This window comes from Cydia pomonella, chromosome 6, assembly GCF_033807575.1.
Source record: "Cydia pomonella isolate Wapato2018A chromosome 6, ilCydPomo1, whole genome shotgun sequence".
Taxonomy (NCBI): domain Eukaryota; kingdom Metazoa; phylum Arthropoda; class Insecta; order Lepidoptera; family Tortricidae; genus Cydia; species Cydia pomonella.
The window spans coordinates 4,210,411-4,225,745 of record NC_084708.1 but is presented as its reverse complement, the minus strand read 5'-3'; the positions used below and the strand labels follow the sequence as shown (position 1 = coordinate 4,225,745).

General features: G+C 38.2%; 2 protein-coding genes across 2 annotated transcripts; both read right to left on the bottom strand.

Moving 5' to 3' along the window:
* Positions 1–4,571: 4,571 nt before the first annotated feature.
* On the bottom strand, positions 4,572–7,045 carry LOC133518714 (uncharacterized). The gene is made up of 3 exons (XM_061852385.1): positions 6,597–7,045; positions 5,799–6,185; positions 4,572–4,678 (listed from the first exon to the last, which is right to left on the bottom strand). The coding sequence occupies exons 1-2, from the start codon at positions 6,670–6,672 to the stop codon at positions 5,842–5,844; spliced, it is 420 nt and encodes a 139-aa protein (XP_061708369.1). The 5' UTR covers positions 6,673–7,045; the 3' UTR covers positions 4,572–4,678; positions 5,799–5,841.
* A 4,891-nt stretch (positions 7,046–11,936) lies between these two features.
* LOC133518713 (uncharacterized) lies at positions 11,937–14,493 on the bottom strand. Its single transcript, XM_061852384.1, has 2 exons — positions 14,294–14,493; positions 11,937–13,369 (listed from the first exon to the last, which is right to left on the bottom strand). The coding sequence occupies exons 1-2, from the start codon at positions 14,370–14,372 to the stop codon at positions 12,006–12,008; spliced, it is 1,443 nt and encodes a 480-aa protein (XP_061708368.1). The 5' UTR covers positions 14,373–14,493; the 3' UTR covers positions 11,937–12,005.
* Between the last annotated feature and the right edge of the window lie 842 nt (positions 14,494–15,335).

Below are 15,335 nucleotides of genomic sequence, written 5' to 3'. Positions count from 1 at the left end.
GATATACCCCGTTTTGTTTAAGTTTGGAATCTTTCTAACCTCAAAAGTATCCCGAAATTCTAGGTTTTGTATGTTATCTAATATTGCGGTACAATTATATGTAAACACAACTATATTATTCAGCGCATAGTTAAAGCCCAACCAGAAATATATGATCATTGTCAAGAGGGCGCTGTTATTCTCATGTATAGGGTAACAGTTCAGTTTAGTATGAAAAATTTAGTTCCAATGAAATTCCGCTATATGGCGCATAGTCAGGCTTTACTCAGATTTAATTATGGAGGAAAAATGTTGCCACTACTTTTTAGGTTTTACATTTCTGATATAAAAAAAAAACGACTATAGCTATGCAATAAGTGGCCTACTCTTTTTTAGAGGAGGTACCTAATAGCATTCTCGTAGCATTCGTTTCTTTTTACCAGACTGCGGTGGGCCTACTCATAGTGTTGTGTTCGTGCCGGTGAGTATAAGGTTGCCAGAGCTCAACGAGGGTGCGGGGTGTTAGGGTCGGCAACGCGCATGTAACAGCTCTGGAGATGGAGGTATCCATAGGCTATGGTAACTGCTTACCATCATACGGGCCATATACTTGTTTGCCACCGACGTAGTATTAAAAAAAAAGCGAAAAAAGGAGCGCTATGTGTTTAATCTGTATATAAGTATATTCTCCCACTCTTCGAAGGCTTCCACTTTAGTCCTCACTGTTTGCCTCCACTTCAGCCGATCTTGTGCCGAAGTGTCCCAGTGCGATGGTTCATGTCACATCTCCGCAGGTGGCACTTCAGCCACCTTTAACTAGTACTATTAACAGTCGCCGTGGTCGAAACCGGCCAGGACAGTATGATGATGATATTCTCCTAAGACACGGAAACTGGAAAATCACTTAGGACTTAATTTATAGGAGATGGTCGAATTTATGTCGGTCATAAAGGTTGGGAAACTAACCCAGAGCATTTTCTGAGATTACAGGGAAGTAAAATTCATACAGACAGTACACTTTGCTTCGTATCAAATAGTTTTATTCTTAAAAGCGCCTGTAAGTGTTTACAATTTATTTGTAAATAAGCTTCCTGATAAAAAAGAACAATAAGAAGGAGATGGTATCGAAGCAGGCAGACATGTGATTCCCCGAAACACACGGTAGCATTTTCCTTAAACAAATTCGCAAAACGTACACAGTTCATTTTATAATTGCAAATTAACATTTAGCGAATAGCAAGGTTAGATTTTTTTTAATGTTTAATGCAACAAAAACGTGTGATAAACTGGATTTTAAGTATATTTGCGTCCTATGAATCATAGTTTGTATGTCTGTAGGAAATGTAACGTTTTTTGCATGGACCTATGATTTTTTGCAGTCCTATTTTAAGTGGAAAGAAGACGACCGCTTCTCAATATAAAAAATATATTTACATCATTTGATGTATATTAAATATATTTTTGCCCCTCATTGCCCTCACCTCAGCTGGATACTGACTCGCCGAGAATAGCTGTGGCAACCGTGTGTGTGTGTGTGTGTGTAGCAAGCAACCGGATTGGGGGCAAAAGCAAAAGTATGCGAGCCTCACCGCCGTGGCTGCGGGTGGTGGAAAACGGGTTGCCTGAGTTGTCGGCGATGCGCTGGTTGTTTTCCGAGGCAACACTCTATTAATGAGATTGTGTGGCATGGTATGATTTCGGAAAACGTGCCCTGTATTTTGGAGCCACCGGGTCTCAGCCGCACGGACGGGAAGAGGCTGGACGGCTGTAACATGGCAAACCTGCATGGTGCAGTCACCGCGCGCACTGGCCGGTAATAAAAAAATATGCTCTTTCGCTCGTCTTTTGTTTTTTAGGGGGAAATTTTCTCCACAATTTGAAGCCGAATCGCACAACTCAAATTACATTTATTTAATGTTATTCCAGCTTGAACGCTGTATTGTTATAGAAAATTACTTCTAACTTAATGGGCTGCCCCTAACGCAGCCCTTTCTTCTCGTTTAAAATGGAAAATACTTATTTTCTTGATGATCGCTGCTGAAGTTTTCATCTGCTTGCGCCTGGTGAGCCCGTGTAGCCCGCAGTAGCACCTGCTGCCGGGATTCATCGTTCGGCTCGACGAAGATTCAAGAACGTTAAGGCTAGTGACAATATTTTATTGGTTTAGAGTAGACTCGCATACTGACGGATATTAGTTTATTTTATTGTACATATTTTTACTATTATATTTTTTTACTATAAGAACCTGTTTTCATTTTCTACCGCTTTAGTTAGCCGGCTACACGGCCTTATAAAATACTCCGTATTGGCATCGGCATATGATATACATTGCCATGCAATCTTCCACCGAAAATTGGTTTGAACGAGATCTAGTAGGTAGTTTTTTTTAATACGTAATAAAATTAAAAAAAAAATTTTTTTTCATCAAACAGCGAACGAAAAAAACATAGAAGACTAACGTCAAACAAAATATCAGCGTAAAAGTGGCCCCACTATTAAAACACACAATACTAATAACGGACCAATTGCAACTCGCCAAAGTTCTGGTCTTAAATTGTTTTCTTCGACGAAACTTCATTTGACCATGATTAGCCAATTTAACCCACCCGAACTACGATTGGTCTATTATAAAATGAGGCGCTGTGATTGGCTGTAGCGTTGTCACTTGAAAATACATGTCAATGGGAACGAGCTCTAGGTAGACGGTTTCATGCAATATAGACTAGTTTTAAATGCAATATTTTTGTATGATAATTTATTATTTTATTTTAAAGGCTTATTTTTTGTTCGTTTATCGCACGTGTTTAAAGGCAATTAAGCCTTCGAATCAATTAATACATTATGTCGTTAATCTTATAGGGCACCTGCGACGTTTAGTTAGGTGGCACAGAAATATGTCAGATGTAAATTAATGTAAATTTGATAGGTCAAAATTGGAAAAATACAGCTGGCATTTGGAATTTTGGATTATACTCTGATCAAGATGAAAACCGATATCTGAGGATCCGAGAGGCCTTTTATTTACGAATTTGAGATCAAATTAAAAAAAAAATGCCACGGGTTGAATTTTAGAATTTTTCATCCGATCAAGGTGAAAATCCATATCTGAGGATCCGAGTTTAATTTTGACCTCATATTCATTATAAAGGTCCTCTAGGATCTTCAGATATCGATTTTCATCTTGATCAGAGATTGATTCCACAAAAATAGAATAAAAAACAATAAATTTTGGCGATTCCCCATACTTAGAACTGAAACTCAAAAAATCTTTTCATCAAACCCATACGTGTGGGGTATCTATGGATAGGTCTTCAAAAATGATATTTAGGTTCCAAATATAATTTTTTTCTAAACTGAATAGTTTGCGCGAGAGACACTTCCAAAGTGAAAAAATGTGTGTCCCCCCCCTGTAACTTCTAAAATAACAGAATGAAAAATCTAAAAATATATGATATACATTACCATGCAAGCTTCCACAGAAAATTGGTTTGAACGAGATTTAGTAAGTAGTTTTTTGTAATACGTCTTAAATGGTACGGAACCCTCATGGGCGAGTCCGACTCGCACTTGGCCGCTTTTTTCTTTTTTGACCGACGTTTGTCGATGTACGATTGTCATCAAATATGTAATTTGTAGTTGAACAAATGAGGTAAGTGGGTTTAGTTGTCAAAGTATAATTCATGCCTGATGCGTCATACAAGGTGTTACTCTATTGAGATAAACATTAAAAAGCGGCCAAGTGCGAGTCGGACTCGCCCATGAAGGGTTCCGTACCATTTATGACGTATAAAAAAAAAACTACTTACTAGATCTCGTTCAAACCAATTTCCGGTGGAAGTTTGCATGGTAATGTATATCATATATTTTTTTTAGATTTTTTTTCTGTTATTTTAGAAGTTAAAGGGGGGGGGGGGACACATTTTACCACTTTGGAAGTGTCTCTCGCGCCAACTATTCAGTTTAGAAAAAAAATGATATTAGAAACCTCAATATCATTTTTGAAGACCTATCCATAGATACCCCACACGTATGGGTTTGATGAAAAAAGATTTTTTGAGTTTCAGTTCTAAGTATGGGGAACCACCAAAAATTATTGTTTTTTTTTCTATTTTTGTGTAAAAATCTTAATGCGGTTCATAGAATACATCTACTTACTAAGTTTGAACAGCATAGCTCCTATAGTTTCGGAAAAAAGTGGCTGTGACATAATCGGACAGACAGACGGACATGACGAATCTATAAGGGTTCCGTTTTTTGCCATTTGGCTACAGAACCCTAAAAAATGACATACATTTGGATACAATTTCTCCTCCTGATTTTGGCTAAAATGGGACATATAAAATGTATGTAGTTTTCCGTATTTCCGTACGAAAATTCCATACGTTTTCGTTACTCAGTAAATGACTTTGTAGGACATACGGTAACATTGTGCTTATATCGTACAGGACAGGGAACTGTCTGTCCTCCAATTTTTATCAAAAACTGACGGAAAGAGAAAATCTATAACAAAAAAAATGACTCATGTAGTTTATTTCCACGGGCTTTTACAAATTATTTTCTAATTTTGATAGGTAGTGAATAAAACAATAATACCTAAGAAATATATTTATTTGGTAACTTCTGTATAGGTACATCAACTTTGCCTCTGGATGTACATTTATCTTAATTCTCTGCATCTCTTGAAAGTAAATCTTGACGCCTGCAACAAATGTAAGGTCATAGTTTTCGTTGCAAGTTTTAGGATTATAGTTTTCTCACAGGGCTGCCAGGTTCCATGTATATGCCTATACCTCTCGTATCGTATCGAAAGATGGTCCCTATGACAGTTCCGTTAAGACTCTTTAAAAATATATGCAATATGATTTTACTGTGTTTTGTTAGGTAATTAAATTTTTATATAAATTTAAAACTCAAACTCAAATAGGCACTACAGGTTCACTTTTGCATGTCAAATTTTTATAAGCAATAAAAATAATCAAAAATTAAAAAATACAATTACAAATAATGGAATCAATGAAATATTGGATACTTTATTAGAAATGTATAGTGTCTATATGTCAGAGAAAATATAAATACTATAAATAGGTATATTAAAAAAAAAAAAAACTATCATCAAATTATCCTTAGAGATGTAATGATGATCCCCAAGACTTGAATTCTTATATAAATAATTAAAAGACAAGATTAAATCAGACAAACAGACAAGAACCGAATGAAGTGTCTCACTCAAGAGTAAAGTTACATACTTATAACATAACACATGTAGCTCGTGTAAGCTTAAACAGCCCGGTCTCCACAAACAGCACCCGTTCACGAGTATGACGCGTATCTCAGCCATCGCCTCCCTCAACCTTCAATTTTTTTTTAGATATATGTATAGTTTTCATTTTAGAAATTGCAGCTTGTTTTTTTAAGTTTTCTCGGTGACTCAATTATTGCACAACATCTAAACTACCTAAGACGAAAGGGGACGACCGCCCCGAAACTGCCTTTCCATACGAATGTAGTCCCCATAAATTTCTTCTCTGGATATTAATATTATTGAAAATATTTTACACAGTTTGATGCATTTTAATCATAGCTTAATTTTTTTCGTATTTTTAGTTATTATAAAAGTTAGGAGCGAAAAGAAGGTTTCATATAACGTTTTAAATGCTCCTAAATCTGCAGGAGAGGAAAATGAGGACTACGTTTGTATGGAGAATCGATCGTCCCCTTTCCTCTTAATTAATGAATACCTTAGCTAGGAAAATACATAAATAGGAATATTACATGTTAAAAATTCCCTATTAGTTATCATAGTTTCGTATTCTACTAACCTGTAGGTTTTCAAACTTGCTAACTTTCATGGCAGCGTGTTTATCATTTCTTTCCGAATCCACCCCCGCCTCCGAATCCAAATCCGCCTCCGTAGCCACCTCCGTAACCACCGCCGCCACCGCCCCCGCCCCCGCCTCCTCCGCCGCCTCCAAACCCACCTCCTCCCCCATAACCGCCCCCGTAACCGCCCCCGCCCCCGTAACCGCCCCCACCCCCGAAACCACCGCCGCCTCCATAGCCACCGCCGCCTCCATAGCCACCGCCGCCGCCATACCCTAAGCCACCCCCATGTCCACCGTATCCACCCCCGTAACTTTTGATGATCACTATTTTCTTTACACCACCGCCATATCGTTTAAAATGGCGTTTTTCTCTAATCGTCTGATCTGAAAAACAAAACTTTATTTGAAAAAATACAGTAGGCAGATAAACCCCCTTTTGAAAGCCCTTTTGAACAAACAGTTTGTCGTAATGCAGAAAAATATTTAAAATCAAAACCCATCTTGTTGAAACCACTTTGAAAAAACAAATACATGTCGATTCTGTCGGTAAGTTAGCAAGGCATAAGCACATTTAACGTTGTATTCGTTTAATATTGAAACGTAATGTAATGGCTTGTATCAAAACTTTGGAGTATTAAACTTCCAAACTTCTCTAGAAATTTGCAAAAGGAAAGGTGAGATCAAACTTAGGTACCTAACTTTAATAAAAATGTATATATTTTAAGATTTTCAAGACTTCAGATTTTACCTAACTTTAATAAAAATGTATACATTTTAAGATTTTAATTATCAAACCTGAATTTAGGGGAGCACTCTCGCAGAGACATATTGTCAACGCAAATATCACGAGTAACACTACTAGAAGCTTCATTTTTGATAATCACTGTTTCTAAGCGAGGCGGTCCTTTTTATACGAATTTATACGTTACCGTAATTATTTACCCGGCTCTTAATCCACTTGATGTTAATTTAATTGATAACTCAGCTTAGTTTTAGGGTTTCGTGGCCGTGGTCAATTTTTAGCGTAATGTGCGCCGTCTGCGGAGCCTAGTTCCAAACAAAAAATATGTGGATTAACAGCGGTAAAGTTGCAATGCAAAATACGATGCTCTGTGTACGATGATCTGAATTTAATCTTATCTGAATCTTAATCCGTACACGATCTAAATTTATCAAAAATCCAGAGCCTGACCAACCAATTCGGACGTACACTGACATCAGAATGATATTTGAATCATGTTATTTCGTTATCGTGCATTTCTCTCCTACTTGTCTGTACATGTATTGGCGCGGGTGAGATGAACGATAACTGAATAACTAAATCCCATCCCATTCCATCAAAAACATTCTCATGTAAAATGTTCCCAACAAGAACCATAAGGCTCGCACTGTCATAAAGTTATCAGATCTCTTGTAGAGCCAAGCTTAACTCTACAAGCCCTAACTTCGCAAAGTTTAGACCTTAGTCAAATATGTGACTTGGCCGTTTCATTACTACAACAACTATTATTATAACAGAAAAGTAACGAAGTGAATACATTTTTCACGTTACGCCCATGTGATGGTAGCGAAACAGCCAAGCCACATATTTTGACTAAGCTAGTTTGTGAAGTTAGGGCTTGTAGAGTTAGAAGCTTGGCTCTACAAGAGATCTGGCAACATTTTACATGAAAATGTTTTTGATGGGATTTCACTTCTTTTTGTAAGTTGCTAATGACAATCTTCTATCCCTTAATTTAAAGGGTTGGGGGTGATTTTCTATTAAAAATCCAGAAATACGTATCAATCTCCTTTTTTAGTGATTCCCCATACAAAATTCGACCTCTTTTTCCCCCAAACGAATTTTCCTCCCCCCTGGAGGCACCCCAGATCTTTATGGTCACGGAATAAATTCTGATATTCCATCCAAGTGACTTTTTTCTGTGTCAATATCTGAATTTATTGACCATAGAGATTCAGAGGCAGATAACGAAATTTCGATTTTCTCGGTACGCCAGGCTGAGGCGCTGAATTTCTGATAAATACTGCTCGTGTATGATGCACCTTAAAGGCTAAGTGTCGATGTTACACTAAGTGATTCAGTGTTTTGATTCTGAGATATGTTTATCTCAAAATGAAATATGGACATATATATATATATTTTTTTTTTTTTATTTATTTAGGCAACAAACAGTCTTATACAAAAAATAATGTAATAATAAGCAATGTGTTAATAGACCTTGAGTGCCCTACCTTAATAATAATATGTTTTATGTTTTAGGTATATTGATGTGCCATTGATAAAAAAATGGATTTTTTCGACAACCAAGCGATTATACGCTCACTTTAAGCAGATGCAAATTTTTAAATTAAAGGGATTAAGTTTTGACAGTATCTTGTCCATAGGTTACACGTTACATGCATACAAAAATTTCTATGCCATTTGTTACAAAATATTGTAAGTTTATGTAAGATTATTTTAAAAAATACCGGGAATATTGCCAGCAACATTTCCGAGAATATCGGAAGTAATGGTAATGGCACATCACTAACAGTTCCTACAAATAGTGTAAAAAGTAGGTACTTACGCAGTTAAATTTGTATAATAAGTAAATCACAGCCTTAATAAAATTGAAGATATGCGAGTTGAATTCGCGGAATCCTGCAATACAGTAACATAAAGTTTTTTGTTACATATTTTTATTATTTGCGGGCAAAACCCAATTTGGCCCGGTCGAGAGCTTCGGGTGTTTTTGTCTGTATTTACGTCATGATCACTAAGTTGTTTTGTTTTATGTAGAATCATGTAGTAAACAATAAAACAGGCTTTCTAAGTTTTTAGGGTTCCGTAGCCAAATGGCAAAAAACGGAACCCTTATTTTTTATCTATCAGTCAGAAGTAACATTTCATGGTAAGATATAATTTCAATACCGATAGATTTTTTTAAAGTTTACATTAACCCACTGTGCCCTGGTGAATATAATGGCTTGTACTATAGACCACAGACGAGCTGAATTCGTCAGAAATTCAGAGCCTGCGTTTGAAATCTGTGCCAAACCAAATCTTAAAAGAATTAACACGCCGTCAAACCGAATGTCAACCCCTACAGCGGTGGCAGTATGGTTCCATTTTTATCACTTGTCACTATGCCCGTCACTTTCGCACTTACATACTTGTTAGAACGTGAGAGGCATGGTGACAAATGATAAAGAGCCGACCATCTTAGCCCTACTGGTGTAGTTCGATATGTATTTACGTATATAAAGATACCCATGACACAAATAATTGTTCTTACCGTGATTTGAACCCAGGACGATTAGATAGCTTAATTATCGTAGGCAGTGTCATGACCGCTAGGTAATAAGCTCTGAGTCATAAAATAACGTGACATGCATATTTAATAACGTTTACCTATAATAGTTACTCTCATGAATATGTATTTACTACACAACACCAAGGTATTGTAGTGTCACGATTTTTTTTAATTGGACACTTTAAAAATGAATTGGGTTTTAACAGTTTAAATCCAATGTTCTATCAGGTAATATGTTGAGAAGACTACGGAAATAAAATCAACTTCAATTCATAAAAGTTTATCATAACGGTTCATATGTAATTTTATTCCGCACTTTAGAGGGTTAAAAAATCAGTGTTGGCCGAGACGTTAACGAAATTGACCATTAACCATTACCTACCAATTGAACCGTAAACTGTAACCGTCAGTTACGGTTTATGGTTCAATTTATAATGGTTAATTGTCAATTGCAATTAACGTTCGACCAACACTGGTTAAAATTAAAACTGCATTCGAAGACTTTTGAACACGATTTTGTCATTTTATAACTATTAAGTTTATTTATAAGGCAACGTCAACGAACAACGAATTAAATATCGACACGGGCGTAATGCCAAAAGTATGTATACACAACCTTAGTGCCCATATATTAGGGAAGTGTGTACATATTTTTGGTAGTTTGTCCGTGTCGATATTTAATACATTGACTACTATATGACAATTGATGATTCGTTGTCGGAAATAATTAAGTACAGAGTCAAAGGTTGCAAAAAACCTAGATTCTAAGCGATGACGCCAACCTATAATATTAGTATTTTGCCGCGTGATGGATTCATAGTTGTTTAGCACGGAGCATACGTTGTTTACATTACAAGGGGTATTACATTCGTCCAGACCCAAGTATCCATTGGGACAGATAGCTTTCGGAGGTCAAAATATATTAGTTAGATGCTATTTTCGATGTTGGCTGATAACTTTGACCTTCGATTATAAACAGTAATTTTGTTACCAATTATAAAATAAAATTAAAACAGGAGTGAGCTCTTCAACGTACATACCAAGTCTACACGTAATAAATAATGGTAAGTACTACCGTACAGAAAGGAAACTTCCTACAAAACCGTTGTTTGACAACGATTCAGGGACGAATCATTTTGTCCCTTTCTTATGTATGACACTATCCCTTTCGGCTATTTAGGGTTGTCAAAATGTAACTCATTATTCTAATTGTGGTCTAATTGTGGGGACGTCCAGTTCTGCTAATCCTAATAATTGCGTAGCAACACTGAGCCGAACGGAGCCGAGAACGTCCGAACGCTGCAGTTTCCCCACACTGGTCTAGCCTCGCACAAAACGTGATAATTAAGACGCTAGTGGACGACCGCTCCATACAAATGTAGTCCCCGTTTTCCTCCCGGGGTATTATATGTATGTAAATAATAATATTAATGTTAGGAGCTTTTGAAAAAATGATTTTGTTTTCGCATAATACACATCTAATTTTGTAAAACTATCTTTAATGTCAATATCCAAAGAGGAAAATGGAGACTACGTTTAGTATGAAGAACCGGTCGTCCTCTAACGACGTAAACTGTAACCAAACGCAACATTTTTTTTTTGCGCATTGACATTTTTTTCATGTTTTTACTTAGAACCACAAGGCCTACAAGCTCATTCCATCTTATCAAGAAAAAAAGTGTCCCTTATGTCAAATCATTTTTTTTAAACATCTTTCCATAAACAATCAACTATCAACAATACTTTTTTTGACACATTTTTTCTCTATAAAGGTCAAACGAAAAAAAAAACACAAATTCCCAAATAAAAAGTGAGAACACATTTATTTTGGCTAAAAAAAGTCTTGCTCAATTTTACTCATTGTTATTGAAATTTGAATTGAATTAGTAAATAAAGTGCTTTATTGATGTAGGGTTTTGTGTTAAGTCTGCTTGGCCTATTTATATGTAATTTTATGTGGGGCTAGCACAAGTGACATTGTGAGCCATGTCGCAGACGAAAAAGTTCAGGCATCTACGTATCACTTTTTAAGAGGGAAGGATAGCTTTGCGATCCTATCAAAATAACGTTACTTTTTCTATGAAAGTCCTTTTCGGGAAGACGTCTTCCACTAACTAAATCTTAACCAATCACTTTGATTTTGATGTCAATCGCTTCAGCATAATATATTATAGGTTTAGCTTTTATAAATAAAAACCGGCCAGGTGCGAGTTGGACTCGCACAGGAAGGGTTCTGTACCATTATCGATAAAAACGGTCACCCCTCAAAGTACTGACTCCGCCCGACGTTGCTTATCTTCTGTGATTGGATGAGAACCTCGAGATGGGAAAGAAATATTTATTTTATTCTGTTTTTAGTATTTGTTGTTATAGCGGCAACAGAGATACATAATCTGTAGAAATTTCAACTGGCTAACTATCACGGTTCATGAGATACAGCATGGTGACAGTCGGACGGACGGACGGACGGTCGGACAGCGGAGTCTCAGTAATAGGGTCCCGTTTAACCCTTTGGGTACGGCATCCTAAAAATGTTTTTCTTTGTATTGCAAATCTGGAAAAAAAAGTAAAACCTAATACTAACCTAGTTTTTCATTGTGTCAATATTAACATACTAAAAAATCATGGAGAATGGAAAATATTAGGAAGTAGAAAAACGTTTTTCTTTTTGTATTGTCGATCAAGTGGTATACCTCCCTCTTAACTTCATCAATTAATTAGACAGTAGTATTTTTTGATGCGCTATGTACTGTAAGTAATCGTAGGTATAGTTAAATCCCTGTGTAATTTGGTAAGGAATACTTAGGTGATAGGAGTTGGTTTAAAAATGAAGTACTAAACATAAAAAAATAAAAATATTTTAATTACATTATTCAAAGATCACAGTCAAATTTAGACACTAAAATTTAACCTATTTTCCATAACCATAGCCACCGGAACTGGCGGACGCTGAAGCTTTTGCACTGGCAGAGGCGTAAGCGCCAGATCCTGACCCACCAGAACCACATGAGGAGGAGCCACAACCTCCACTGTGGCCATCGCCACCACCCCCATGGCCACCGCTACCCCCATAACCCCCAGCGGCACCGGACCCACCGCCTAATCCACCTGATCCACCATGTCCACTGGATCCATGACCGCTATCTCCAAATCCACCACCAGTTCCTCCGCCCAGGCCACCGCCGCCGCCATACCCTCCGGCAGATCCACCTCCTAATCCACCTGATCCACCATGTCCACCGGATCCATGGCTTCCGCCATCACCAGATCCACCACCAAATCCGCCGCCGAGGCCACCACCCCCACTATAGCCTCCAGCACCGCCAAATCCACCCCCTATTCCCCCTGATCCACCATGTCCGCTTGATCCACCAGATGCACCACCTGCTCCCCCGCCCAGGCCACCACCTCCTCCGTAACCTCCAGAGCCACCAGATCCACCGCTTGATCCACCATGTCCTGACCCTCCGTGGCTTCCGCCTCCGAAACCTCCTCCTAGTCCGCCCCCGTTGTTTCCACCTCCACTACCACCCTGGACGTACGCGGCCTTTCCACCGTCGCTACCGCCTCCGAAGCCGCCGCCACCGCCAAAACCGCCGCCACCTCCAAATGAGGTTCCGCCTCCAAAGCCACCCTTTCCTCCGCTACTTCCTCCAAAAGTGATTCCACCAGAACCTCCATCAGAGCCGTGACTTCCCCCGGAGGAGCCACCGTAGCCCTTTCCACCGCCACTGCTTCCTCCAAACGAGATTCCACCAGATCCTCCATCAGAGCCGCCATGGCTTCCTCCACCGCTATGTCCGCTACCGCCTCCAAGACCACCACCACCTCCAAACCCACCGCCGCCTCCGTACCCTCCTCCTGAACCTCCTGAACCTCCCTGGCCGCCTCCATTAGATCCACCGCCGCTGTAACCACCGCCTCCTCCATATCCGCCATTTCCATAACTTCCCGTAAAGGCGAACCCACCGGATTTACCATCATCCGACTTTGAATAAATTACTTTCTCATTTCCTCCGCCAGAACCTCCAAAACTACCTCCGCCTTGGGCACTGCCTCCCGCACTCTTTGCGTGGTCGATACCAGATCTGACTTTCTCTAGGATTTTGTCGACGCCGCTCTTGATGCCTTCGAGGTTGAAGCCGCCGTGGAATTCTCCGCCGCCGTCGCCGCCGCCAAAACCGCCACCGCCGCCAAAACCGCCGCCACCGCCATAGCCTCCGCCGTAGCCACCGCCGCCGCCATAGGCCCCACTGCTTCCTCCGCCGTAACCGCCTAAAATAAGAGGAAATGAGGGCTTAGTATTTACTACATAATCATTAATAAAATAGATAAAACTATACAGTTCTCTACTATCTATAACAGTGGTGGGCAAACTTTCTACATGGGGGGCCAGAAAATTTTCAAAAATCTGAGGTGGGCCGGAACTGGAGGATAATTTAAAAGCATTAATTTTAAACCGTTATTCCGCGAGGCATATTATTCACACAGTGTCCTGTATTATATGTACAGTTCAAAGTTTGTAATGTCGTATCACATCACTAAGTAACATCAGTCTAACTTATTGTTTAAAAGCCACTTGTCCAATCTGTTTTTAAACACATTGACCGAGGGAGCAGTTACAACACTATCCGGTAAACGGTTCCAAGTCGCCACGACATGGTTGGACAAAGAATGATATGCAGCTTTAGTAGTAGTGGGAGTGCGAACAATTCTTAGGCTGTGACCTCGGGTCCCGCGGCTGATAGTTCTCTTATTGATTATATCGTGAATGTCGGGGAGATTGTAACAGTGGGTTACTAATTATTTCGAAGGACCGGCGGCGGAGCTGGCCCGCGGACCGTACTTTGTCTATCACTGTACTATAACTATACAGTTACGTTACTTAATTAGTTAATTAAGATGACTTTATAAGAAATCAGTCTTACCCAAAACTGTTAGGTACTTATTTAAATTTAGGCATGTAGACAACAAACTTAGACAAAAAACGCCTACTGCGAAACTTGCGAAAGAAACATTTAATATATCATCATCGTTCGTTGACGGTAATCCGGTGGTTTGCATCACTTAAACACTATAACTAGCTTACATATCAATAGGATTTTAATTTCAAAAGGGATTGTAAAACTTAATTTCACACTTTTCATCCAAATTGTCTCTTTATCCTGATAATGATTATCTATTAATTTGAAAGCCTACCTGCTTGAGCGAGCGCGACCACGCACGCCGCCACCAGACACGCTCCGAACTTCATGACTGTTTCTATACTACTCACCATCACCGGGTATCCTTTTATATAACTCCTATAATTACATGCAGATGCGTTAGACTCAGCTTACTGGGAAAACAAAAACGTACTAAGTTTTTTCGCGCTACTCGAAACTTGGAACTGGTTATGTTTTTGCTACGCTCGGCGCTTGGGAGTAGAGCTCTAGTGATGTTTAACCTTGGGAACTTTGACCTGAGTTCTAGTTTTTATTACTTTTATTGATACTTACTTACACGTGGTTTTATTTATGGTAGTCGTTTAGTATATGCGGAAGCTTTAGGAAGAATACATATATTGTAAACATGTAAAAAATATTGATTGAAATTGGTATTATTCTTGTATTGATGAACATTCAATATAAATAGAGGCGGATGAAACGAAACTATTTTGTAAAATTTAAAAAGTATTTATGTGTTAAAAATTAGTGTGACAGATCTTTTCAAATCAAATTGTTGAGATATCTCTCTATTTCTAAAACTTATAAAATGATCGATTTATTTGATGAGTTGTAGGTATATTTGCTGTATTATACTTACTGTCTGAGCATGTACACCAAGCAGAGAAATGCAACACGAATATAGCAAATATGGGAAGTAAATTGCTACAATAAAGTAGAAACTTTATTTAAGATATTTCAAAAAATTATTATTGCAAAAAAAGCTGTGACATATGTAACTTTTATTATACCTTTTATGTTAAGTGCATATAAAGGTTTTTAAGTCCATATAAATGATTTTCATTATGAAAAAAGCAGAATGAATACTTATATAATAGGTCTACAAAATTCACAAAAGCGTTTTTGTTCTTCGAAGCGGCTGGTCCGGTCACGATGCACTAATAACGGCTATTCAACAACCTTTTGATATGAATCTACGTTTTAATAAACTCAATATCTTCATGTCTGTCTGTTCGGAGTACTAAAACATGCAAGTTTATAACGTATTTTGTGAATAATTTAATATAAATAATTTA